The 27903-nt window shown below is 40.4% G+C and overlaps 1 protein-coding gene across 1 annotated transcript; it reads left to right on the plus strand.

Moving 5' to 3' along the window:
* Nucleotides 1-27754, plus strand: TRPV5 (transient receptor potential cation channel subfamily V member 5; the record flags this gene model as incomplete). Its single annotated transcript, XM_080932074.1, has 15 exons — nucleotides 1-110; nucleotides 4620-4717; nucleotides 4856-4978; nucleotides 5577-5714; nucleotides 6045-6143; nucleotides 6401-6573; nucleotides 6704-6850; nucleotides 9625-9837; nucleotides 20771-20857; nucleotides 20987-21063; nucleotides 21318-21483; nucleotides 21658-21724; nucleotides 23355-23623; nucleotides 26560-26666; nucleotides 27457-27754. 15 exons carry the CDS (start codon nucleotides 1-3, stop codon nucleotides 27752-27754), a joined length of 2172 nt encoding a protein of 723 aa, XP_080788200.1.
* Between the last annotated feature and the right edge of the window lie 149 nt (nucleotides 27755-27903).

Genomic DNA, 27903 nt, shown 5'->3' on the forward strand with positions numbered 1-27903 from the left:
ATGGGGGCAAAAAGGCCTTGGATCCAATTTCAGAAACTTCTCAACTGGTGGGTCAGAGAACAAGACTGGAACCAGCGCGTGGATCAGCTTCACATGCTACAGCAGAAACGGTAGGTTCTTCAGGGTGCCCACTCCACTGCGCAGGTTCTTAAATCCATTCGTGTATAGTCCCTGAGAAAATACTCAAAACTCAATGCCAGGCTTTTGCCTGTGTTCACCCTTTCCAGCCTAGGTGGCACATTACGCCAGCTAGTATAGGTTTGTATACTTGGAGACCTTGAATGGGGATAAAGAAGTCAGAATGAAAGCTGAGAGTTAAACTTCCTGTCCTGCCTCAAGGAAAGAAGTAGCAAAGGGTTCCGTGGAGGTGGGTTAGTGGGGAAGATTGCTGAGGGGTAGCTTTTGTGGGGGAAGGGAACCTTCCAGGTGAACCTTGCAGGTTTTGAAGGAGCTTTTGTTTAGAAGACTTGAGGAGCAAAGAGGGATCATAAGTTGTCACCAGGAAGAATGACAGTTGATTACCTGGGCAGGGGAAGAGAGGGTTTTGTTTGTTTACTTGTTTGTGTAATGCCTGCAGGTGATTAGCTCAGGTGAGACTGGAGTGCTAACTCCAGTTCTACTTAACTCTGGTGCTTGCCTGTGATCACTGAGATAACTAGAAGCCTTTAGTGTAAGCTTGCTGATTCATCTCCGGAGAGACTGTGCTATGACTGAACTCTGACCCTGAAATAGGAAAAGCTGTCCAGGCAAGGGACCAGAGATCCTCCCTCAGTGAGCTTCTGCATCATTTTGTGGAATTTGCTTCCCCTTGAGAGCTGGCTGGAACATGGAATGAGACAATGACAGATGTCTGCCAGGGCTCAGAAGCACCTTGTGCTTCCTTCGGTGTTCAGTTTGACTTGCTTGAAAGTGTTAATAATTGTGAAGGAGTCTTGCACTTACCATTTGTACTGAGTCCTTCCACTGTCTGAGTACTCAGTTTATTCACAAAGCTCCACCCTATGTTATGAAATGGGAATTTCTGCTTCTCCATGCCTTGCATTAGAGCTAGACTAGGGTAGACGTTCAGTTCATTTGGTTTCTGGACTTTCATCAGCAAAGTTGTAGACGGGTCAAGGGTTAGATTAGACAAGAGCTTTATATAGTAGCCTCAACATAAAGGGTAAACTCTGGAATCTAACCTTAACCACAATGAGCTGGTCAGATGCACAAGACTCAACTGGGACCAAGACCTTAGGCAAAATAGGGCAGGGTCTGACCTCTGGCTCATTTTTTTCCTTCTGGGAGCCTTATGTGGAATAAATGTTATCTTTAACTATAAAGTTCCACTTTGCTCCTCCCAATTGCCTCAAGGCACACTGGAAGAGAAAAATTGGGGACTTGGGAAAATCAAGGAGAAATAACCAAAAGCTCTCTCTTCTGCTTTCCCTATGTCAAACAAATTGCTCGACTTAATATTTGCCCTGGGAGCCCAAATTACATTGTCTAGGAAGGCTGGCTTTAGCTTTACCTCCTATTCCATTTAGATGCAGGCAAAGTCAAAATCAGAGATTAACTCAGGGGTGTTTGTAAGAGAACCATCTCAACCAGCTGAGAAGACCAGAGCTCAATTCACGTTGGTTGAAAACAAAGTATCTAGAGTTTTAGGCTTAAAGGTTAAGTATTGGAGGAAGGCGTGGCCTGTAGTAACCCTAAACACTCTATTCCCAGCTGAGAAGTGCATTTAAACAACCCAAAGTAATGGTTAGAACTTGAGTGGGGGAACAAATGTAAGAATCTAGGACTCAGATTTTAACAGCTATTAAGTCTAGGTTATGAGTTTCACAGAATTTTTAAGGTCTAAATCTAGTTAGAGTCATTTGAGTGTCTGGTCTCCAAACTCATGTTGACTACAGAGAACAGGTCTAGCTGGCCAGGAGCCTGGAGAACTGACAGGAATATCTCCTTCCCCTCCTCTTACTCCTTTAACTCTTCTTCCTCCACCCCCCTCCCATCCTCCTTCAATTTCCTTCTCTTCCTTGTCTATCTTTTAGGCTCATGGCCTTTTTTTTTTTTTTTTTTTTTTTTTGGTTTAAATAAAGCCCACCAGGTATGAGGCCCTTTATAAATTTCTAAAACCCACTGCAGGCTTTGGGATCTCCTTCCTTAAAAACTATCCTTTCTGGTTGGTTTCATTAATTAAATTTTTAATTTTGTATGTTTAGTTAAAATATAATTACATCACCTTTTCTCTTTCCTTTCTTTCCTCTGGCTCTTCCTATGTTCCATACTCCCCTCAAACTGATGGCCTCTTTTTCTTTGATGGTTTTACACACGCACATGTATGTTCAAATATGAATATAACATGCTGAGTATACTTTCAATGTTAGTGTGTAAATAACTTCAATGTGGACCACTTTGTATTAAACAGTTATGGAAATCAACTCTGGGACATGATATTTCTCCCTCTCAGCAGTCATCAGTTTCCTATAGTTCATCTATGGGCGAGACTCTGATATTTTCTTCACTCCAAGTTAGTATGTCTATTGACCCTGTTGCTGTTCAGATCTTGTTTAGGCAGCCATTTCTAGGAGACACAGTCTAAGAGCATACTTTCTAGTCATCATGCTAGTACAATCTGTCTGTCTTCTCTTCTGTGATGTTCCTGAGAAAGAGTGATTCTTAGTCAGTGTTTTATTGCTGTGAGCAGACACCAAGACAAATGCAACTCTTATAAGGACAACATTTTATTGGGGCTGTCTTACAGGATCAGAGGTTCAGTCTATTGTCATCAAGGTAGGAACATAACAGAATCCAGATAGGCATCTCAGGAGGACCTGAGAGTTCTACATCTTCATCTGAAGACTGCTAGCAGAATACTGGCTTCCAGGCAACTTGAATGAGGGTCTTAAAACCCACACCCATGGTGACACACTTATTCCAACAAGGCCACACCTACTCCAACAAGCCACACTTTCTAATAGTGCCTAAAACGAGCATACACAAAGTGTATTGAAGATCACAGAGTGTGTTGAAGATGTATGCACTGAAGCTTGAATCCCCATGTTCCATTGAAATCTTCATGGTGTCCAGTTGTGGATTTCTGTGACAGTCTTCATTTGCTGTAAAGAGAAGCTTCATTAATGATTGAGAGCTATACATAACTGTGGGTATAGGGACTAGTATTAGAATATTGTTAAGAATTATACTGGTCTAGCAAAGAGGTAGTAGGTCCTCTTCTTCTTCTTCTTCTTTTTGCTTTTTTTAGTATTAATTGGTATTAGTGGGTTATTTCAAAAAATAAAAAAGGGTTTGACACAAAATTGGCAAGGGAACGAGTTAGGGTAGTGGTTCTCAACTTTCCTGATGCTGTGACCATTTCAGAAGTTTCTCATTTTATAGTTACCTCTCCTCATAAATTTATTTCATTGCTACATTGTAACTATAATTTTGCTACTGTTATGAATCATAATGTGAATGTCTGTGCTTTCTGATGGTCTTGGTGTTGGGATTCTGTAAACCTCACCCCTCAGTTACCTAGGAACAACCAGGTATACCCCCCTCAATTACCCAGCAGTGGCCAGGTATGCTCCTCCCCAGTGACCTGACACTATAAAAGAAGCTGCATGACCCCTCCTCTCTCTCTTGCTCTTGTGCTCTTGCAGCCTTGCTCTCCCACCCCTACCCCTCCTCTTCCCTTTCCCTTCCCCCCTCTCTCCCATGTGCTCATGGCCGGCCTCTACTCCTCTACTTCTCTCTCTCTCTCTCTCTCTCTCTCTCTCTCTCTCTCTCTCTCTCTCTCTGCCTCTACTGCCCTCTTAACTCTCCCATGACCTGAATAAACTCTATTCTGTACTATACCATTGTGTGGCTGGTCCCTCACGGGAAAGGGGATTCCCAATATGGACCCCCCAGAGGCATCTCCCTTGCCCCCAGGCCTTGCCGCACTTCCATGGGCCATATGTCCCCCCACTCTCTTCATCCTTCCCTTAACACTTGGATGAGTAGGTCCTTTTCTAAGATTCATATCCTCACCAGTCCCCATATACTTGGCTATGTGTTTGGCACTGTTTATTGGACCTTAAGTTCAATTAGACAGATGTTGATTAGTACAAAGATAGGAATGTCACTATTGCACCTGCAGAGATGCCTCACCATTCTGATCAGCTTTGTGGCTCATAGATGTCAACAGCTGGATAGGACTATTGGTTGCTTTTGTTCATTGGCAGCTTGCATAGTACTTTCTGGTACTATGAAAGATATGCCACAGGCAACACGCTTTCAGGTTAAATCCAGCTAGAATAATTTGCGGCATATGTATAAGTTCAGTGTCTTCAGACGTATGATGAACTGTCCCATCTACCGATTAACTTATAGCTAGGACTCGGGCTACACACAAGCCTTCATTTTATGGGAGAAATTAATATGAGAGAGACAGCAAGGAAAATCTGAGGAACCTTAAAATAAGCTCTTGTGCTAATGTCATCTTAACCCTTGAGTCTAATAAATAACTCAAGAGAGACAAAGTTCATTTACTATTTCGTACTGTGAATGTCATGGCCATATTAGAGAATGTTTCTGCCTCCTCTGACCATGGTTTGTCTTTGATGGTTACTAATGGACTTCTAATCTTCTTCCAGTATTAGGGAGTCACCACTGCTCAGAGCAGCCAAGGAAAATGATATGTGCACACTTAAGAGACTTCAACATGACCAAAACTGTGACTTCCGACAAAGAGGTGAGATTAGAATTAGTGGGATAGACTAAGTATGTTTGGAGACGGCTATGTGAAGAGACTATTGAGAAGCTTCTGGAGCTAAGACCCTCTTGAAGGGAAATTGAAAGTGTTTGGTATCCTTGGCTTATCCCGTTGCAGGAGCTTTGGGGGAGACGGCACTGCATGTAGCAGCCCTCTATGACAACCTGGACGCTGCTGTAATGCTGATGGATGTTGCTCCACACTTGGTCACGGAGTCCACACTGTGTGAGCCGTTTGTAGGTGAGGAGGCCTCACAATAGCTAAAAGCTAAATAAACATGGGTAGCTGATCCACCATTTCTAAGCTATGTCTGTGTAGAATAGGCTCAGGAAGTGGTGGAGGGTCCTCGTGTGTTGATGCAAACAGAAGATCCTGCACCTTGGGTTTTAGCTCCCATGGCTCACTTTTAGTTTTTTCTATTTCTTTTTAGTCTTCTCAGAGTCTCTCAGACCATTTCTCGATTGTTCTCTCTCACTCTCCCTCTATCTTTCACTCTCTCTCTCTCCTCTCCCCCTTCCTTGAATCTCTCTCTCTCTCTCTCTCTCTCTCTCTCTCTCTCTCTCTCTCTCTCTCTCTCTTTCTCCCTCCCTCCCTCTCTCCCTCCCTCCCTCCCCCATCCCTCTCTCTCTCTTGTCTGATTATATGTATAGCAACCTCTAAATAATGGAAGTATAGAGCTATTTTTCCAGGAGTCTGAGGGATTAACTAGCCTTAGTTCCTGACTATTCTCCAGTTTACAGCAGAAATTTGTCTGAAGAGCTGTCTTGGAACATTTGTATAAAGTGCTGGGGTGTTATCTTCTAGGCAGAACTGTTGCTCACAGTTTCCTTTTGGCCAGGTCAGACTGCACTGCACATTGCAGTCATGAACCAGAATGTGAACTTGGTCCGTGCCCTGCTAGCCCGAGAGGCCAGTGCCTCCGCCAGAGCAACAGGTTCTGCCTTCCACCGAAGTTCTGACAACCTCATCTACTATGGTGAGATCCAGGGGCAGGCTTAGGTAGAGGTAGAAAGCTGGGTGGGCGGGGGGGGGGGGGGTGAGCTATGAAAGGGCTTTTCCTTGTTTTCACCTTTTGAGAAGTTTCGAGAAGTTAATCTTTCTAGGATTTAGATCTTAAAACCAGAGGCCAAAGCCAATCCCTCCACAACACTCCATTGAGTATTTTTTGTTGGGTTGTGCTGGGCAAGTGATCCCAAACCACCAGCTGAGGTGTGGGAGGAGGAAGCAGTTGTGAGTCTGGAGGATAAAAGTCCTTCTCATCATCTGATCATGCTGTCTACGGCTATGGATTTCTTTGTGTCCACAGGAGAGCACCCTCTGTCCTTTGCTGCCTGCGTGGGTAGTGAGGAGATTGTTAGGCTGCTCATTGAGCATGGAGCTGACATCCGGGCCCAGGATTCCCTGGGTAAGAACTGGGATGAGGAGGGATTCTTGGATGTTGAGAGGGAGATGGGGGTGTGGCTATGTGCATGTGCACATGCGTGCATGAGAGAGAGAGGGGGGGGACAGAAAGAGAAATAAGACAGACAGAGACAGAGAAGGAGGGAGGGAGGGGGAGGGAAGGGAGGGAGGGAGGGAAGAAGGGAGAGGACCTTAGGATAGAGGATGAAATCTTCACCAACTCTAGTACTATGGTCACATGGCAGCCTCTGCCTTCCCCAGGAAATACAGTCCTACACATACTCGTCCTGCAGCCCAACAAAACCTTTGCCTGCCAGATGTATAACCTGCTACTGTCCTATGATGGGGGAGACCACCTGAAGTCCCTGGAACTTGTGCCCAACAACCAAGGACTCACCCCCTTTAAGTTGGCTGGGGTGGAAGGCAACACTGTGGTGAGAACCCATTGCTAAGGTTTCTCCTTAATGGCCTTTCTTATCACTGGCATGGGCAAATTCTTAGTCCATGGATGTTCTCCAGATCATCTCTGAACACACTAACCATTCAAATCTCTTACTTCACCAGATGTTTCAACACCTGATGCAGAAACGGAAGCACATCCAGTGGTCATGTGGGCCCCTAACATCCACCCTTTATGACCTCACAGAGATTGACTCCTGGGGTGAAGAATTGTCCTTTCTGGAGCTTGTGGTTTCCTCCAAAAAGAAAGAGGTATAAATATCATAACAAATCCAGAAACTTCATGTGAAGAAAGACATGTTGAGATGTTGCTTTTCCATCTGTGGAGACACTTTGATCTCAAAATACTTCAGAGATTTATAATAGAGAACAGTTTCTAGGAGAAAATAGTTCCTATAGGTGCAAATGTCTTCCAACATTTATCTTTGAGACAACCTCTCTTCTGCTTGACTTTAGTCTCTCTCTTTACATATCTCACTCTAATTTTTCAAATAAAATAAATTTCTAACTTCAAGTCACTTCCTTCCTTCTTTCATTCCTTCATTCCTTCATTCCTTCATTCAGCAGATGAGTGTCTACTTTGTCACAGACAATATGCCAGAAACCAAAGAGATAGACAGAGGCAAAATTACATATCCTTTCAACCTATTACTTCATTTTTGGATTGATGTTCTCAAAAACTGCAGTAGAGTTTGATCTGTACCATGCTGCAGTACACACCGAGTATATGGGGCAGAAAAATGGAAGTGGGAACGATTTGGATAGATGTGATAAAATATATAGAGTAAGATACACAGGGGAGAAGGTGATAGATGAGATGAAGAGACATCTGAAAAGTAGGGAGAGGCAGATTCAAATTATGCAGGAAGGATTAGCCATATTTGAAAAAAATTCATTTGAGGGTGGAGGAAGACTTTCCAGACATGCTTGACAATCCAGGGCAGAAAGGTGAAGGAGCCTCCAGAGGGAAGTGTACCCCCATACCCACCCTCACACCAGGAGTTGTATATCACTGAGAATGGGAAAAACAAAAGATCCAAAACTAAATGACAAATCCCTAAGAGTATGACATACAATTCTCCAGGCACGGAACAACGTAAAGACAGTTCAAACATAGCAGACCGAATGACATCGAGAAAGGAAGAGACTAGAGTGGAGAACATAGCTCCGTCTTTCAGGAACCTATAGATAATGGCAAACAGATTCTGTTGACTATCTGCTGTATAACAATTTCCTAAGAACTCACAGAATCACAATACATGAAAGATTTTTATAACTAATGAGCAGCAGAAAACTGAACAGCCAGTTTGAATGATTCTGGAGCAATCTTAGAAACACCTAAAGTTTGAGCAGGTTTTCTTAGGAGGACAAACTTTCTCCCTACTATGTAGATTCAACCACCACACTTTGCTCTTCCTTCCTTCCTCTCTTCCTTCCTTTCTTCCTTTCGTTTTACATCTAAACCTCAGAGTTTATTTCTTTTTCCCCATTCATTCATTCATTCATTCATTCATTCATTCATTTTATACACTGATTGCAGGCCCCCCTCTCCTCCCAGTCCCACCCACATGCCCCAGTCCCCTTTTCACCCTCCTATTTCTTCACTCCCCATATAAGTCCTGCCCTGACATGTAAGTCACAGCAGAACTAGGCTTATTCTTCACCCTTGATACCAGACAAGGCAGAACCAGCTAAGGGAGCAGGATACAAAAGGAGCCAACAGTTTGAGTCAGTCCTCTCTCAATTTGATAGGGAACACACATGGAGACCATGCTATACATCTGTTACTTATATGTAGGGCTTCTAGTTCCAACCATGCATAATCTTCGGTTGGTGGTTCAGTCTCTATGAGCCTCCATGGGCCCAGGTTAGTTGACTCTGTTGCTCTTTCTTGTGGTGTCCTTAATACCTCTGGCTTACTCCCTTCTATCCCTGACCTTTCCACAAGATTCCCCAAGCTCCCTCCAGTGTTTGGGGGTCTCTGCATCTGTTTTCATTTGCAACTGAATGAAGCCTCTAAGAGGAGAGTTATATTAGTCTCCTGTCTGTGCGCATAGAAGAGTATCATTAATAGTGTCCACGGTTGGCTCTTTACAATGGGATGTGTCTCAAATTGAACCATTTCCTCAATCTCTCCCTTGCTCTTTTATATCAGGTATTAATTACTTGCATTCTTTTATAGGTTTTATAAAACCTGTAACAAGTACACCAAACATCTTGCTTCAATTTATAATTCTAGGAACTGATACTCTTAGTACCATCTTTAAAATAAGATTGTTTTCTATTTTATGGCAAAAATAGATTCTCTGACTGTGGGCTCCTTCAACACTCTGCCCTGGATTATTAAGCATATCTGGAAACTATCTTCCTCCCTCCACCTTCAAGGGATTTTTTTTCTTACCTAATCCTGTCTGTCTTCCTTTGAATTTGCTTCTTTTTAGATACTTTGTCTCATCCATTGTCTTATCTCCTTTGCATCTCCTTTATATCTCTCAGAGCACCATCCATTCTGCCATCTCTTATATTGCTTTTCCCCAATCTAAGGATACTTCTGATGCAAATTGGACTATTTCTTGCTAGGAGTTCCCAATTGCTTTCTATTGCATTCAGAAAAAATAAATCGAATTCCCTACTGTGAAATCTATAGTGCATCTATCTGCACAGTGATCTTTATTATCATTTATTTCTCCCATGTAATTTCTGTCCACTGATTTCAGAAGAATCTATCATGGTCCCAACCACATCTTATGTGCAAATGGACCATGGCTTCTCAGACCTTCCTACCGTAGTTCAGTCACCTAACAACGACTCACCTATTATAGCCTCAATGTTGTTGTATACACTGAGTTTACTTCTGTAATGCTACCGTAGCACTAGCACAAAGCCTAGCATATAATAGAAATTACTAATTGCCTATCAAGGAAATGACTGACCAGATGATGGTTGCTGCCTCATCACCTGGAATGCAGCGCAAAACTCAATGTTGCTCATGTTCTTCATTCTACATTGTACTTTCTTTTTGACAGGCTCGACAGATTCTAGAACAGACCCCAGTGAAGGAGCTGGTGAGTCTGAAATGGAAGAAATATGGACAACCCTATTTCTGCCTCCTGGGTGTTCTGTACATTCTTTACATGATCTGCTTCACCACATGCTGTGTTTACCGTCCCCTTAAGTTCCGTGATACCAACCGTACACACGTTAGAGATAACACTATCATGGAGCAGAAACCACTACAGGTAATTTTTCTTCAAAGGGAGGAAAGGGAATGGTGATATGGGATGATGATGTTGTCTCAAGACCATACTGATGCTTTCCAGAAAAAGACACTGTTAATAGGCCCAGGAAGTTGCCACATCTTATTAGTAACTTAGGAATCAAACCGGAGATAGGGGCCATAGATGGAGCCTCATCAGCAAAAGTGTTTGTGCAGGAAGCTACAGATTATCTCACACAAAAAATTTAAGGTTTTGTATTACCAATCTTGTTCATTTGTGGAAATGAGTTTCTCTTTATAATGGGTTATCTATGTCTATGCTGGATACTGTACAGAAAGATGTTCAAAATGGGCAGCAGTTGAGTGTGAATCACCTCTGTAGGGCCTGCCATTTTATAATGTCCTACAGAGATCTGGTGTGGTAAAGATGGACAAGTAAAGGTTAAATTAATATAGATAGATTAAAATTAATATCAAAAGAACAAATTATTTTGTTGTAACAAAGACAATAGATTCTGATAAGTAGCTTTGGACACATGTAGTCAACCAGTAGAACATTTGAGGGTTTTATTAATGAAACACTAAGTGCTTAAAAATATTCTTCAAAAGAATAAAGAGATGTGGACAAAAATTAAAAAAAAATAATTATGCAAACCAAGAGCTGATTTCTGGAGATTTATGGTCCATAGCAAAACTAGTCATAGGAAGAATTCAACATGGATAAAGAAAGAGGGTGGTTTTGTCTAAGGAGGAGATAAATTTTCAGTAATCAAGAAGCAAAATCTTGAATTTGTTGGGTTAGATAAAAGTAGTACACAGAGACAAGAACCCCAAATTATATAAATGTATTCCACCTTTCCTATTTCTATTCTTTTTATATATTTTTATTTACTTTTACTTATTTACTTTTTTTCTACACATAAACTTATATTTGTATGTATACAAAGTGTACATATAAAATAAATGAGTTATATTTATGGTTTTACTACATGTATCACATTATATATATATATATATATATATATATATATATATATATATATATATATATATATATGATACATTTATAATTAACATGACTTCAGTATGGCTTATTATTCAACTATAAAAGTTTTTCTGAAAAAGACAAGAAGAGAGGATGGAGGAAATGAGAGACAGACAGACAGATAATTAAGAAAGAGAAGAATGAAGAGGGAGAGGGAGAGAGATTATTTTGACACTAAGTACAACATAAAACATGACTTCACCAGCAGGTCAGAAGGTGACACAAGTGCTTAGAAGACTTTTCTTCTTGTAGCTCCATCTGGGCATGAAAGTTTAGACCAAATATAGGCAAAAGGCCAGCTGGGAAAGGAGAGATGCACTAATGGTAATTGGGGGGTTGAGGGAAATAACTAGTAATAGAGAAAAAATATATAACCAAGAACAAGCTGAGAGTAGATGGGCTTTTCTATTATTTTTGGTCCTGAGTCCTCCCAGATGTTTTTACTTAACTTTTGTCTCACACTTACACAGAGATTACACACTGGCAGTGCAGATGAGTTTCCACCCTATCTGCATTTTGGTAATGATGAGCAATTAAATAAGAGTAAGTCCCTTGTGTGTTTTTCTCACTGGGGCAAGATGAATTATGTATAAACATATTTTTTGACCCAGATAGTCGAAATTATGTTTAAAAGGTTATTTTTTTCTTTGCCTCAAGACTGAATATAGCATAATAATAGCGAAATGCCCTAGCCATCCTTCTTTCTTTCTCCTTAACACCTTTAGTCCCTTTATTTTTGCTTCAGTTGGTTATCCTGGACAAAATAGAGGACTCTTATTAAATACTCTTTCCTTTGCATTGGAACAAGAAGTAAGAAGGTCAAGGATACAGTAATAAAAGATTTAGTTGGCAAAGAACATCAATGAATAGTCCTTATTCTTTGGTTAATCTTTTAAGCATTAGCCCTAAGTTTCTAGAATATTCTGGTTCTAAGTCAATTTAGATAACATGAGGAGATCCTGTACTTTTCAACATATTTAGAATATTCTGATGTCACATAAAAAAATTCTCTTTTTTTCTACTCCTTTATTATTTGAAAGTCTCAGAAATGCAAAGGTATAAAAATATGCTGCCTAGACTTGAATTCAGATGTTAACCCATTAGTTAATCCAGGAGGCTATTGATTAAATAAATGAATTTATATTTGCTTAAATAAATAACTTTAACAGTCAATGATATAGCACTAGGAACCCAGAGCTTTGGGGCACTCTGGAACTGCTTTGGTTAATATTTTATGGTCTGTGGAAACCACTGGGCTCCTGGACCTTAAAGAAAATTCTAGTTTCAGTTGTGGGATTTTATGAGACATATATATATGCTAGACATTTGGAAGGAAAAGGGGAAATTCTTCTATTTGCATGAAGCAGCACAAAGTACATAAAAACTGAGCCATATAAGGGTGAATTTAATTGATATTCACTCAGAGTTAGAGATTTCAGGGGGATTATGTGTTTTATTGGTCAACCATAGAGTTTTCAAGTAATTGAGAAGTTCAAGGCCTGGGAGCCAGATTCCTTAGATTTTAAAACTAACTCTGAAATTAAATAGTTGTGTGGCCAGTAATAAATCTCATCACTTTCTAGATCTGTGTAATTTAAACAAGACTACATAGTAAAGACTTGAGAAGCTAGTTAAAAAAAAAAAAAGAAACTCATCCTTGTGCTACAAACCAGACCTAAAAATTGAGAATATATGAGGTAGAGCCCTAGTCTTGGTATTTTAAAAGAACTCGAGTGACTAATATTCAACCAGGAATGAGAGCTACCCGATTCCATCCTGCAGGTTTGTTTCTAACTCTCTCATTACAGGATCACTTGGATTTTTAGTGGGCCATTTGCCATCTGAGTATTGACTTATACCTGTGATTACAACTGGGCAGGGTTATTCATGCCCTGAACCCATCACTAAAATGACCTGTTTGATTTTATAGAGAGGATAGTAGTCTAGCCTGGGCTATATAGTGAGATATCTATATATCTATGTATCTATCGATGTACCTCTGTATGTAGGAGGTATATGTGTGTATGTATGTGTGTATGCACCTATCTACCTACCTATCTTTTATCTATCTATCCTCATCTTCTAGAAAAGATTCTGTCAAGCTCTTTGCTGTTTCTCTTTTTTCTTAGAAACATTTTATTCTCTCTCTCTTATTTTAATTGGATTTTTTCTGAGAAAAGTTAAGGGGATGAGCACTCGCATACAAAATCCTAGAAGGTTGGAATTGAAGAAATGGTTCGGTGATTAAGAGCACTGGTTGCTCTTCCAGAGGACTTCATTCAATTCCCAGCACCCACATGAACAGCTTACAAACATCTTTAAATCTAGTTCTGGGAAATCTGACACCTTTTGCTCTCTAAAAACACCAAACATTCACCTGGTGCACAGACATACATGTAGGAAAAACAGCCATACACATAAAATAACAAAATAAAAAAATGTAAAAATAAAAAAAGAAACATTTTAATACTCTATTCACAAAAAACTAATGCTTAATACAAGTGTAGATATTAGAAATTCAACAATCGTGATCCATAAAAACCACAATAAAGCTAGCATTCTTGCTTAAAAATGTATAAAATGTTGTACAGTAACCAAATTAGCATGTGAATATAGGTTTTATTGCAAATTATTTATCATAAAACCTTCACCAGGAGTAAGAAAATGGGCACAGTGGTAAGATAGACAGCATACGGAACTTTAGGCAAAAAAGAATGTATATAAACAGAGCCTCAGGAAGGAGATTCCTCTCCAATGTCTAGAAAAAGATTTCTGAACCACAGATGAAGCTCAGGAGGCACAACCTTCCCAAATGATTTAGGGTACTCTGCGCCACATTCAGAGTTAATCTTCTTCAAAGTTGTAGAATCTTCAGAATTTTAAAGATGAAATTAGTCTGGCCAGAGTGGAGTGCTACTTTCTACATGGGCTAGACCTGCCTCAAACTCTTGGCAGGCCTCTTGTCTCAGCCTCCTGAGTGCTATGAATAGAGCCTTGTACCATCCTACCTGGATATAATGATGAACATTAATAAAAGTTCTCATGCTAAATGGTGTGCCGGGATGCAAAACAGACTACGAAGAAGCTGTGGAGATACCGATCAGGTGCCTATTATAGTACACCAAGCAAGTGAATATGGTGACTTGGCATAGTGATTTCATGGGGAGGTGGTGTGAAGAGTAGGCATCAGGAGACTTAATGTAAAATCATCATTTCTTTGTGATGGATGCAGGCAGTGAAAGGAAAGACAATTCCAAGAATTACACATTGTTTCCTATCCATTTGAAATCATCCTGTTGGCACAGTAAATGTAATGATTCCGTATGCTCTCCTCTCTAGTAAGTTCTAGATAACCCAGGGCACTATAGTTCCCTAACACCCATCTGATCTCCAATTCTGTGCAATCCCTGTTCAGGGCTTCTAATCAGCTCCCCATGGAACAAACATCCCAATTAAAGCCAAGAAAAGGAAATGTGAGAAACAAGGAGACTGGGAGACAAAAATAACCTCTACTGGGTCCTTACTATGTGCACCCTGGATACACTTGTCAAGCTTTGGAGACCCAAGCTGAAGTTTCTAGCAGGAAAGCTGGAGTAGGGTCAAGATGTTGCATTTTAAATAAGATACCAGGGTGAAGATGGTGTGACTCTTTAGATGAATTTCTGTACAACAAAGCATCATGTTATTTAATATTCCTCTAATAAATATAATGAGCCCCTTGAAACAGTGTCAGCTACAATGCTAAGAAGTACTAAGTGCTTTGACAAGGACATTTAGTCAGCGATGGCAGTGTAGATGTTAGACTTCAAGTGTCCATCACTTTAGAACCTTGAATTATAAATATAGAGACAGGTGATTTCTCCCTCAAGAGTCATATGCTATATCCTAGTCATTTTTCATTGTATATGCATTACATGACAACTCAGTGTTCCAAGGCTTTGACCTAGCTGTGGTCCACCACTGTCACCTTTTATATAGAAACCCTTGCAAGATGATCATACCCTAAGTGGGGAAAAAGGGTATCAGATATGGAATATCTTCTGCTCCCCGCTGCTGAGCAACTCACTATTTTCCAGTTTTCACAATTATAGCTATTATCTTATGTTCTTAGCCTATTAGATATAAAGTAAATTGCACTTCTTTGGGAATAAGTAATTGTTCTCAGACCAAGGTGTAGAATTGGTTCAACTCGGTGTTCCCAGAACCCTAAGAAAATGAGGGGGTTATTGATCCCAAAGCCATCTCTGGAGGGCTCAGAAACAATACGGGGTTTTATGAAATTGTGTGGGAGGAAGGGCAAGAAAACTGTGTTGGGTAGAATTTTTGTGCTACATGGAGTCTTTATTATCCCGAATATCTCTTTCTGTCTGTCTGTCTGTCTGTCTGTCTGTCTATCTGTCTGTCTTTCTCTTCCCCCCTCTCTCTCCCTTCTTCCCTCCTTTCCTTCCTCACTCTATCTTTATCCACTTATGAAAACACTGGAATGGAGTTTGACCTTCTTGGCCTAATTCCTGCAGTTCTTTAGATAGACATACGACTTTTTTTTTTAATTTAATTTTATCTGTAAGTTCCATGTTTTTACATACTTGATGTTCAAAGCTAAAAGCAAATGAAGATGACTAGAGGTTCTGGGTTCTGTAACAGCAACATAACCATATATGTGTGATTTCTATCTAGAATTTAGAATGGCAAGCAAAGACATTGGGCTATGCATAGAAAGGGCAAAGGGAAGTGACACCTGCCAGCACTTGCCAGGGTGAGCCAAGATTGCCAGAGCTACATCGAGAGATACCCACCCTACCGTATCAAACTAAACATACCAGAACAGAGGAAAACAAAGAAGGGGGTTCAAGCTTCACAAAAACAATCCACAGGGGAGTGGCTACTCTTACTTAATGATTTCTTGGAAGAAGGAAAATGTTTCTCAATCAGTTTTTTTGAGAAAAACATTCCCACTTACCAGTTTATTCCCCTCTTCCATCTACAACTTCCAGGAAGAGATGCTTCTCTGCAGCTTCCACAGCCCCTCACTGTCTTCCTGCGCACATGCACACACACACACACACACACACACACACACATACGCACACACACATGTAAATAAAATCCTGGATCATAAATTCTGAGAAGGAAATGTTTTCTGCAAATAGGATTCTACTTTGCTATAGCCAGCAAGCAGTCCTTACCTCGGGATGCATACCATAAAATTCTTTAGATTTTTTTGAAGAAAAACAATAGTTGACATAAACTATCCTGAGTTTCTGCTACCCATCTGTGTTGTGTTAAAAATCCACAAGTTAATTCTTGTGGACAGTACTGTTTAGGAAATTCTGTTCAATGTATAGAAACAAAAAAAATCCTTTGACAGGCAAGGCCCTTTTTAGGTCTGTGGTTTGAAGAACAAAATCAAAAGTCTGAACTCGATTTTTCAACTTGTTTGTGTGATTTACAGTGGTCAGTACTCTCAGACTTTTTCTAGAGGATGTACACCTAGCTCTTCCCGCTCATGGGTGTCTCAGACTTTACTCTGCCCTCTCCTGAGCATTCTATCTAGAACAGTCAGCTCATAAAGAATAGTTCAGTAAAGTATGAGTGACTGGTCCCTCAGCGAGAGGAATGCCTTAACATGGGCCTACCAGAGGCACACCCTAACCCCACACCTCACCATGTATTCATAGAACATATATATGCCCTCCCTATCTTTTTATAAACACATCACACAACCCCCTTCCTTTGCTTTTTGCTAAATGAATAATTTCTCACAATGTTGTAAACAGTGTGTAAATGGTAAGAGTCAGAAACTGATGTCCTCAGGATGCTCTAAGAGACAAGTATTCAAACATGTCAGTGCTCTAGGTAAGGCCCATAATCAGAGTTCAGTAGGTACCCACAGGGATGGATCTGAGCTAGTTGAAGAAAGGCATGAAAAGAAAACCCTGGCAAATGTTGGCCGAGCCTGAATCCTGAAGCATAAAGAAGAGTGAACTAGACAGACGTGGTGGCAGAGTTTTCTTAAGCAAAGAGTATATTCTGCTTTAAGGGCTGGTTAATGCAACTCCATTGCTTAATGTGTCTGCAGAGTACATAGAGCGTAAAAACTCAAGGAATAGAGAGGTCAGAGTAATGAGTTTTGTAATTAAGAGTTAATCTAAGCTTTAGATTTGATCCTTATCTTACAGTGAACACTTCTACTTAAAAGAACACATATACATAGATATCAAAAATCAAGCAATAGTGTAGATCAGGAGCCACCATTGCTGTGTTCAGTGGCATACACCTAGGATTCCAGCATTCAGGTAGTAGACACAGAAGGATCACCCTTGAATCTGAGGCCAGCCTGCTCTATCCAATGTGTTCCAGGCTACCCATGGGCTAAATGGTAAGAACTTGTCTCAAACAAACAAACAAACAAACAAACAAACAAACCAAGTAAACAAACAGAAAACATCAGCTATAAATAAATGCATGGACATACAGAAAGACAGCAGACGGGGCAGACAGATAAAAAACAGAACTAGAGCCAAATGAAACAAAATAGCAATTATACCCTGGCCTACTCGTCTTCCCAAGACATTTCTCAGTCCAGGTTTCTCAGTCAGGTTCTACCTTTTCTTCAGAGGAGGCCCTGCCTCTGTCTCCATTTGTTAAGAGCTTTCAAACAGGAGTTAGTGACTTTCTCCTCTGAGAAGTGTTTAGGGAACACTCTCTAATACCATCTGTGTTTTTATCCTGAAGGCATTGGACAGCTAGGAAAGACAAAAAACAGAAGTCATGGGATAATGTTCACATTTCCAAAAGATTAGTCTTGGAACTTGGAGGAAACTAGGATCCAGGGATGGAGGGTAAACAAGATGATTGACAGCCATGTATTCACCTGAAGACATTGGGCCCTGCTAAATGAAAGACAGTGAAGCATGGAAGAGCCGGGTGGCTGGGCAAACAGGAGCTCAGGCTGTGTGCCTGTGCTAACTTAAACACAGATTTCCAAACAGAACCGTGATCCCCAAACCTTGTTTTAAGAACCACAGATCTAAAGAAGCATGAATCAGATGTTTAATTTAGACAGAACAGCCCCTAAAGAACAAAATTTTAAAACTTCAAAAGGCAAATTTATTATTTATTTGGGCCTAATTCTGAGAAAGCTTAGGATATTAGTTAAGGGGAATTTTAATCACTTCCTGATTCATTAGAGATGGATCATTGAAATTCAAAGTCTCTTCTGGTGTTTAAAGCACTACCATTTTCATTATATCATAAAGATACTCATTCTAGATGGAAAAAAATTATGTCAGTAATAAAACAATACAATCAATACAATCAAAGGCCAATGCCTTAAGTGCCTAGTACAATTATGACATATTTCAAACACACACACACACACACATACACGGAAAATATATTTTTAAAAAAGACAACAAGAAAAGCCCTTTATGTTGTTTAGTGGGCTCACAAAATACCCAACATTCTGCAGTCAGGTTTAAGAGACAGGACCCTTAGAAAAAGGACACCCTGGATCACAAGCAAATGTTTGCAGTCCCTGGATGCCAATCTGACTACTCAATTTGTGCAAGGGAATGCCTCCATATTAAAAGAAATCTGATTAATAGGAAAAGAGGAGTTGCTGCAGTTGGGGTGGAGAGAACCAGAGAGATTGGATCCGTTTTTCTGTAAATCTTGTTATTGCTACACTGGCCGCTAGGGGAACTCTTGATCCCAGAGCTCTCTCTCTCTCTCTCTCTCTCTCTCTCTCTCTCTCTCTCTCTCTCTCTCTCTCTCTCTCTCTCTCTCCTTTTTTTTTTTTTGTTAATTTTATTCCTTTTATTGATTTTTTTAAAATTTACATTTCAAATGTTATCACGTTTTCCAGTTTATCCTCTGGAAACCTCCAATCCCATCTCCCTTCCTCTGCTTCTATAAGGGTGCTTCCTCACCCACCTGCCCACCCCCTTCTGCCTTTCTCCCCTGTCACTTGCCTACACTGGGGCATCTAACCTTCACAGAACCAAGGGCTTCTCCTCCCATTTATACCCAACAAAGCCATCCTCCTGCCTTCTAAGCAGTGTTTACGTTCTCCCACCTTCTTTCTTTCAAACAAGGTTTCAGATTAACCAAGAAGGACTCAGATTTGTTACATAGTCAAACAATGGGTTTAAACTCCCAACCCTTTCAACTCCACCTCCTGGTTGCTGGAATTTGGCCTTGTATTCACGGTCCTTCTGCTGTTGACCTCAAAGTTTCTGGGATCACAAGCTTTTAGAATCATTCCTGTCTCTCTCTGTGGAAAGAGTAAAAGAAAAATTTGATGACATAGTCTAGATCAGAGGTTCTCGACCTATGTGGGTCATGACCCCTTGAGGTTACATAGCAGATATCCTGCATAAGATACATTTACATTACAATTTATAACAGTAGCAAAAAAGTACAGTTATGAAACAGCTAGAGAGATAATTTTATGGCTGGGAGTCACAAGAACACAAGGGAGAATATTAAAGGGTTGCAACATTAGGAAGATTGAGAATAGCAGGTCCAGACCCACTTACTAAGATACAAAGTATTTTAAAGAATTTGAAATTTTTATGCAGGAACAAATTCACTTGTCTAATTTCATGTACTTAATGTTATTTCTCAGTTGATGTGTTTACAGTTTATTCCTCTACTTATCTAAGCTCTTAGAATGAATTGGCATGGAAGAGCAAGAGGTAGATGCTACTATGGGGGTTGATAAATAAGTAAAAGAGCATCTTTGTGAACTGGATCTCAGTAGAGAAGAAAGTGAGCTCATATCGTTGCTAGGACAAAAGACAAAATAAGCAAAGACATCACATGACCAGCAAACAAGAAACTCTGGAGCAGCCCCAAAGCTACTTCCGTTTCCCAGGGTTAGACATATAATTCAACATTGAAATTGTACATAATTTTTTTCCAGAAAGCTTTCTTTTCTTGTTAAGTGAGGCCATGACTTCTAACTAGGTAAGGATCACGAATGAAGAATTCCATCGCCACATCTTCATGACGTTATAGTCAGACAGTCTTCATCTAACCTTGACCCCAGAACGGTCTTGACTTCTCAGAATAATCAGAGCCCTTCCAGAAAACTAAAACCCATGTGTTCACCCATTTCTACCCTAATCGGTATTACTAAGTCATAGTAAAACTACAACAAATACTTCTATGGCATTTTTGTTTGTTTAAAGTACACCCTAGCTGCACCACCTACTACAATCTACAACATCTCCAGAAGTTAGAGTTTCAGTCTTACAAATGAGAACCCTTAAGTTCAGATGCCTTAAATGCTTTAAGGCCTCATTGGAGCTAATAAGTTTGGAGCCTATAGTGGCCTCTGAATTCTGAAATATGTTTATGATCTCTTAAAATGGAGAGGGAACCACAATGAGATGGGAACAGTTGGATTCTTTCCATGGCAGAAACCATCATCATCATTTCCTGAACTTTCTTATTCACTTGGCATACTTTGTTGTTTTATTTTATTTTGCTACTTCCTCAGACAAGATTCACAGTGTAGCCCAATCTGACCTTGCCATTAGTGTCTATGGTCTAAAGCTGTCAGGATGTGTGTAAGACTGGGAGAAGCTTTTTCACCCCATTATAACTTTCATCCTGGTTAACTCTGCAACCAGGACATGAGGTAGGTATCCAAGGTTTTCTTGTACTGCCTCCTTCACATAAGCTGTGAGTAATAATTTCTAATATATATTGAGCAACTGAGATGACATTGCATAGCAATAAAATGGCCAAACTACTGGGCATGTTCATTTTTGCCTGCAATTCCAGCATTCAAGAGAATGAGATAGAATGGTAGACTATAATGGAAAGGATCCAACTGTTCTAATTCCATGACATGCAATGCTTTACATTAGGAAATGTTCCTTGTTTTGATTTCCTTCCATAGGAAGCATATGTGACTTACCAGGATAAGGTCCGGCTGGTGGGGGAGCTGGTGACAGTCATTGGGGCTGTGGTCATTCTACTCCTAGAGGTGAGAAGCAAGGGGTCTGGGTTAAGGCAATCCTCCTACTGGTAGGTCCCAGACTAAATTGCAGCTGATGGTTTTTTTTTTTTTTTTTTTTTTTTTTTTTTTTTTTTTTGCTTTGTCATCTTTCCCTAGATCCCAGACATCTTCAGAGTTGGTGCTTCTCGGTACTTTGGACAAACAGTTCTTGGGGGTCCATTCCATGTCATCATGTAAGTGTCTTTTTCTCGTAGGCCATGATTTCTATAACTATAATGCTGCAGGTCTCCAGTTCAGTCTCTGAGACTTAAATATCAAGTTACACTCTAGGGATTTCTGCCTAGTGGATTTGTATCTCTAGAAGTGTGTTTTAGCTGTTAAAACATGGCCTGAATGTGTGGCTATCAGCCAACTCGCCATCATGAATCAATAGAACCAGAATATTAAGGGCTCATACCTCACTTTTTGCTTTCTGCTCTTACTCCAGCATCACGTATGCCTCCCTTGTGCTACTGACTATGGTGATGAGGCTTACCAATGTGAATGGGGAGGTGGTGCCCATATCCATGGCTCTAGTGCTGGGCTGGTGTAGTGTCATGTACTTCGCCCGAGGATTCCAGATGCTGGGCCCCTTCACAATCATGATTCAGAAGGTCAGTGCTTTCCCAAAAGTCTCTCTGATTCAATACAGAACCTTCAGAGATGGAGTGGTAGCAAAGAGAAAGTGTTACTCAGAGCAGGGATGGGGGCATCACAGGGACATTTAGATCTGTTAGCAACAGCTGCCCAGAGACATTCACCTTTCTTCCTCTTTTTGTTTCATGTAGATGATTTTTGGAGACCTACTGCGCTTCTGCTGGCTAATGGCTATGGTCATCATGGGATTTGCCTCAGGTACCATCACTATTTCTAGACTGTTAGATGCAGCTCTTCAGGGAAATTGACTCTTTTCCCAGTTCGCATGTTCACTTGATTTCATTATTGTCATTTGCTATGTCAATAAAACACACCATTGCCCCAAGAAAAAGACCACCCAGGTTGCCCTAGAAGGTAGACTTGTGAGTTCTGAGCTATTAATGTCAGCTACCCATGCTGCAAGTCCCTAGGAATATTCCAGAAGAAGAGGCATGGAGCACTGAACAGTTGTAGATCTTTTAAAGCAGTATGCAAATAGGAATAATGCCATGTTACACCCTGCAATATTTTCAGTTAAGAAAGAGGAATAGAAGTCAAGCAATCAGACAGGAAGCGTTCGCTTGCTGTATGTAGTCACTTAAACTATTGCTGAAAGGAAACAGTTGTAAAATGGAGGTTCAGAATGAGTTTGGAGAACATGGGCCATGGCAGAGTCCAGACAAAGACAAGTCCAACCAAAGAAAGACTGAGAGAATGGGGACAAATAGAGACAGTGGGGAGTGACGAGTAACAGAGAAAGTTCAGCACAGGAAGAAAGAGCCAGCAGTGAGAACAAAGGGGGCACAGGTGGTTAAAAGAAAGTTCATATATGTGGGCAGAAGGCTGAGGCCTGATTCATAAAAGACCTGCAATCCTAAGTCTTTCGTGTCTATAACAAGTCACCCATTAGTGAAAAGGGTGTACAAGAAAAGTGATCATTACAGAACCTTATTATTATCTCTAAAGATTTCTCTGTTCGGTGAGGTTTCCCGTAAAATGATACATCAAAAATAAAAAAACACTAAGATTTTGAGTGTGAAAAAATCACACTGGCAGTCTGTCTGTCTGGAATATTCTATCCTATGAGGCATAATGTAAGGTTTATTCCTCTCTCTAACCCAAATCTTTTTACTCAGTCATATGCAGCCTGCTCTTAGGAGAACCAGCAACAGGGTTGTTTCCTAAATATTATACCATTGACTCACTAAACGGTCACTGCTTGTGCACTTGCCGTGCTTCTGATTTTACTTAAGGAAGCTTGTAGTTCATACAAACTCTATATGGGCTTGAGATCACCATGCCATAGGTTTCAGTGTCCTATACAGAGGGAAATAATGTCTAGTGTTGCAAGGATCCAGGATCACCTTTCATCTGGTAGGCTATACATTAGTCAGAGATAACATTTTGCGATGGTCAAAGCTAGCCTAGCAAGTCCCAGAGTAATGGATAGTTATGTAGACGTCATGAAGATTAAGACTCTTCTTTTATCCTTATCATGTGTGCTGTTCTTTGAAATCATTCTCGATACAATACATTCTTTTAAATGACTTACCTTTCAAATATTTGTTTTTCCTAAACAAATAATCTGTTAGGCAACTTACTATGCATATACGTACACTGATAATCCATTTCGATAAATGGCTGAGTGTTATCATTATCCAGAACAGCGGATTTGTCAGGATTCTTGGGATTAGCTGACTCTAAGAGAATTGCATTGTTTATGTATGGTAGTCTGTACATGTGTTTAAACTGATGGATATATGTAGATCAGAAGTGGAACTAATGGTTACCAAGACCTTACTTACCATGACAATTTAATTCCCTAACTGCATCTTCCTGGGCGGAGCAGCCTTCTATATCATTTTTCAGACAGAGGATCCAGAGGGTCTGGGCGAATTCTCCGACTACCCTACAGCAATGTTCAGCACCTTTGAGCTGTTCCTCACCATCATTGACGGTCCGGCCAATTACAGCGTGGATCTGCCCTTCATGTACCACCTCACCTATTTTGCTTTTGCCATTATCGCCACACTGCTCATGCTCAACTTGTTCATTGCCATGATGGGGGACACTCACTGGCGAGTGGCCCAGGAGAGGGACGAGCTCTGGAGAGCACAGGTACATTTATTAGTGTTGGTCCTGAAGAGGGGCAGAAACTGGAGTGAAACATTACAATAGAGTTACAATATAATAGAATAGTGTCCACTGTGAGCCACTCTGAACAGAGTCACAGAAGAGCCCCAAGATGCTATCATTTCAGTGACATTTATAGAAACCTGAAGTATGTGTGAATTGGTAAAGGAACAGAAGCATGATACAATGAGGAATGTGAGCACAGAGTCTGGCCATTTATTACAGGAAAAAGCAGATCTACTAGTCTCTGAATCCACAGGGAACAAGAACATTTTGTTTTTGTGTAATATAGCTCTTAAATTTAGACTTTTTCTTCTATTGGATTGTATAAATCCCTAAATCCCTATTATATCTTTTCTTTGTATCACAATAAGCTAATCAAATACTAGAGTTAGGAGCTTCATTCCAAATACTGCTACGAAATAATTGAGCTGCTTCTCAGCATAATTATGTATTGGTGTGAGAGTCATTCAGCATATTCTTTAGTCTAATTATGACCTTATTATCTTGTATATTTGAGTAAGGTTTCAGAGAATAGAAATTTTCTATATTGTGAAAAGTTTATTATTGGAAGCATTCATGTTGAAATGAACTAAAACCTATTTTGCTACAATTCTATTCTTAAGCCTCAGACTTTTCCCTTCTGTGTATCAGAAAGCACATATCCTTCCCCATAAGTACTATATAAATATTTGAATATAACCACCATTTACCCTTCAGATAACTATACAGTGGGTATGTAAGCCATGGTCCTCAAAAGCCTATTACATGTTTAGGATCTGGGACACAATCACAAACACAAGAGACACACTCTATGCTCCAGTTGAAGTGCCAAGCTACATAAAATATGGACACCAAGAAAATCACTTCATGGGTGGCTGAACACTCATGGATGTGAAATTGATACAGAGATGTGCACTCTGCTAAGAAGAGATGGAACTGGGGGATTTAAGTAGAAAGTTAGGAAATTCTCTTATCAAAGGAGTAATATTTATAACCGACGCTAAAGATGGGTAGGACTAGCTAGCTGAACCAGATAGGATTCAAGTCAGGGTTTATATTGACCAAGGTGAGATGAGCACAAAAGGAAAAAAATCAGCCCTAAGCAGTATTTTTTAAAGAGCTGAGGTGGATGAGCTAATCTTCATAACTGGGGAGTTTAGAAACTCAGCCTACATTTGCATATTTGTTTAGAACTCAGTCTCTACCTAACACATTCCATCACTTTCTATGTTCCAGTCCAACCTGACTCCCTCTTCTAAGGTAGATCACTCCCATTATATTGATAAAACGTCTTCCAAGACATTCCAGCCATCTGAGAGAATGGGGACGTCTGGAGCATACTGCTTTGTACAATTCTAATGGTCCCATTTAAGTTGCACTCAAGACTCAAGTTCCATTCAAGACTCTTCTGACATTGTATAACCAGGCACGCTATAGAAAAACAACTTTAGACTAGAGATGTGCCTGGATAGTAGCTGTTTGCCTAGCATGTCCAAGATTGGAAGTTGAATTCCAAAGTCCTCAAAAAAAAAAAAAAAAGAAATCAAGTTCAAAGCAGATTTGACCCCCCCAAAAAATAATTCTAATTTCCGTGAGATTGTAAAAAAGCTTAGATGAAAGACTTATTTTTTTTTTAATTTAAGAAAAAGTCAAAAGCTGGATAGTGGAGGCAGTAGCATCACTAACTCTGAAACCCCATTGACTCTAACCAGTTACCTGAAAGTGACTAGGTGATAATCTAGATGAAAAAAAAAAAGGCTCCTCTGGTGTAACACAATGGTTAAGTGAGGAAGAACCATGAGTATCCATTTCAGAGAAAAGCAGAACAGCTAGCTACCCAGGAGGGCGAGAGTAACATGATTCAAAGTCCTCAGGTGGAAGAGAACCTGTCAAAACCCAGAGACCAAGGGAAGGGAAAACAATGAGGGATGAAAGATGGACAAGGGCGTGCCATCAAGAGCTGGCTATTTTAGGAATTGATGGCTCCTTGCATTGACAGTCTTCTGTCCCGTAGTCATCTTGACCACACAGTCTGTTCATGATCCTTTTGCTGCTAGGGTAGTTTCTGGTACAGTGGAAGCAGTCAAGTCCCAGAATAGGCTTCTTCTATGGAAGACATACTACTTACTGTCAATCACATGTAAGATTCAGTCAGTTTTTCAAACAGGTGTACAACTGTCCCACTCTAAGTGCAAAGTTACTGTAACACTCAGATTTAACACAGCAATGAGCTAAACTCCTTAAGCGTAAGGGTAGTACTCCACATTTTTCTCTGTTAAGTAGCATTCCAGTTTGGTGAAATCATTTTATATTGCTTTTGTCACCCCACAGATTAAGTCTCCCTCCCAGCTTTGTGTCACAGGCACATTTGATAAGCTCGATGTCTGTTTCATCTAGCTAACTAATGAGGCCAGGACAAAGGACAGAACATGGGACATGCTACTGGAATGTCCTTGCCAAGTAGAGAGACATTAATCAAACCTTTTTCTTCTCAAGATATGGACTTTTAATTTGTTAGGAAGGCCCTGAACTGGAGTTGCCTCATTTCATTCCTGATATCATACAGATCCTATTTAATAATTATATTTAACTCAGTGTCATTGATCTGTGGTTTTCCTGTGGTGGGGGAGGGGGAGTCACATTAGTTTGAAATGAGTCACTTTTTGTAAATATGAATAATAAGGTACAACTCACTGTTCTATTAATAACAAAAATATCCTCTGTCCTGTTTTAATAAGATAGACAGGCTAGCATAGTTGTAGAACAAGCTTAGATCTAGATGAATAGTGGTCCTTACAACTAGTCTTCAGGGTCTTCTTTGAACAGGTTGGGTTTTTGTTTCCTTTGTTGATAGTCTTGGTATTTTTTGTGCTTCTCTTGGCTCTTTCTGAGATCTTTTGCTACTGATATCCCCACAGATTGTAGCCACCACAGTGATGCTGGAGAGGAAAATGCCTCGTTTCCTGTGGCCTCGCTCTGGTATCTGTGGTTATGAATATGGCCTGGGAGACCGCTGGTTCTTACGGTGAGTAACAGTATGTATGTAAAACCTGCAGATGGAGTTTCTGAGAGTGAGTACAACCAGGAAATGTTATGAGATTGCATTAGTCTGGTATTGAGAGAGGGGAAGAGGTGACATGTTGTTGGAGGGTTAAAAAACAATAGCAAACTGTGTTTACTACAAGGCAGTGGTGTGTGAAAAGGTATGCATAGACATGTAAGTACTCAGGTGTGGATATGGGTTGTCCCATTTGCTTTACTCATGTTTAGTCATGTTACTTCCTTATTCTCATTTCCAATATGGTTTGACCTTGCCTGTTCATAGCCAATTCTATTCTTATATCCTGACATGGCTGTCCTCAGCCCTCACTGGTACTTCTTGAATTGGATACCATAAAGCTCATGACTCTTTGACCTCTCTCTGTTCCTCTCTGTCTCTCTCTGTCTCTCTCTCTCTGTCTCTCTCTGTCTCTCTCTGTGTCTCTGTCTCTGTCTCTGTCTCTGTCTCTCTCTCTCTCTCTCTCTCTCTCTCTCTCTCTCTCTCTCTCTCTCTCTCTTTTCCCCCTCTGTCATATTGCCACATATAGCAAATATTGTATTCCATAACTCCACAGAGCTGACTTCCTTAGTTCTCTGACCTGTTCTCAGGTTAACTTTCAGTCCAGTCTCTTCTGCCCCATCTATTCTAGATGTTCTTCTTGCTTCAGTTCTTGTCCCTCTTTTTATTTATTAATATCTCATTTGCTCCATGCTCATCTCTGCTTCTATGACCTATCTTTCCCATCCTCTAATGAGTACTTTCTGTTTCTTCCCAGGGTTGAACACCACCAAGAGCAGAATCCTTATCGAGTACTTCGATATGTGGAAGCTTTCAAATCTTCAGACAAGGAGGAAGTACAAGAACAACTATCTGAGAAACAGCCTTCTGGGACTGAGACTGGGACTTTAGTTAGAGGTTCTGTGGGTCTCCAAACACCTCCTTTATCCAGGACTACATCCCTAAGCAGCAGTAGCCACCGTGGATGGGAAATTCTGCGTCGAAACACCCTGGGACACTTGAATATTGGACTAGACTTTGGTGAGGGAGATGGAGAGGAGATCTACCATTTCTGAAGAGAATCCTGTTTCTCTAGACCTAGCCCCAGATGGGCCAAGGTGTGGAAAAGAGGGGTAGTTAGGAGCAGGTATGGAGAAGGAACGAACTGATTTGCATTCTATGGTTATGAATAGTTGGAGGATATACATAGAATATTCTCTGAGAA

This window comes from Micromys minutus (genome assembly GCF_963924665.1).
Source record: "Micromys minutus genome assembly, chromosome: 18".
Classification (NCBI taxonomy): Eukaryota; Metazoa; Chordata; class Mammalia; order Rodentia; family Muridae; genus Micromys; species Micromys minutus.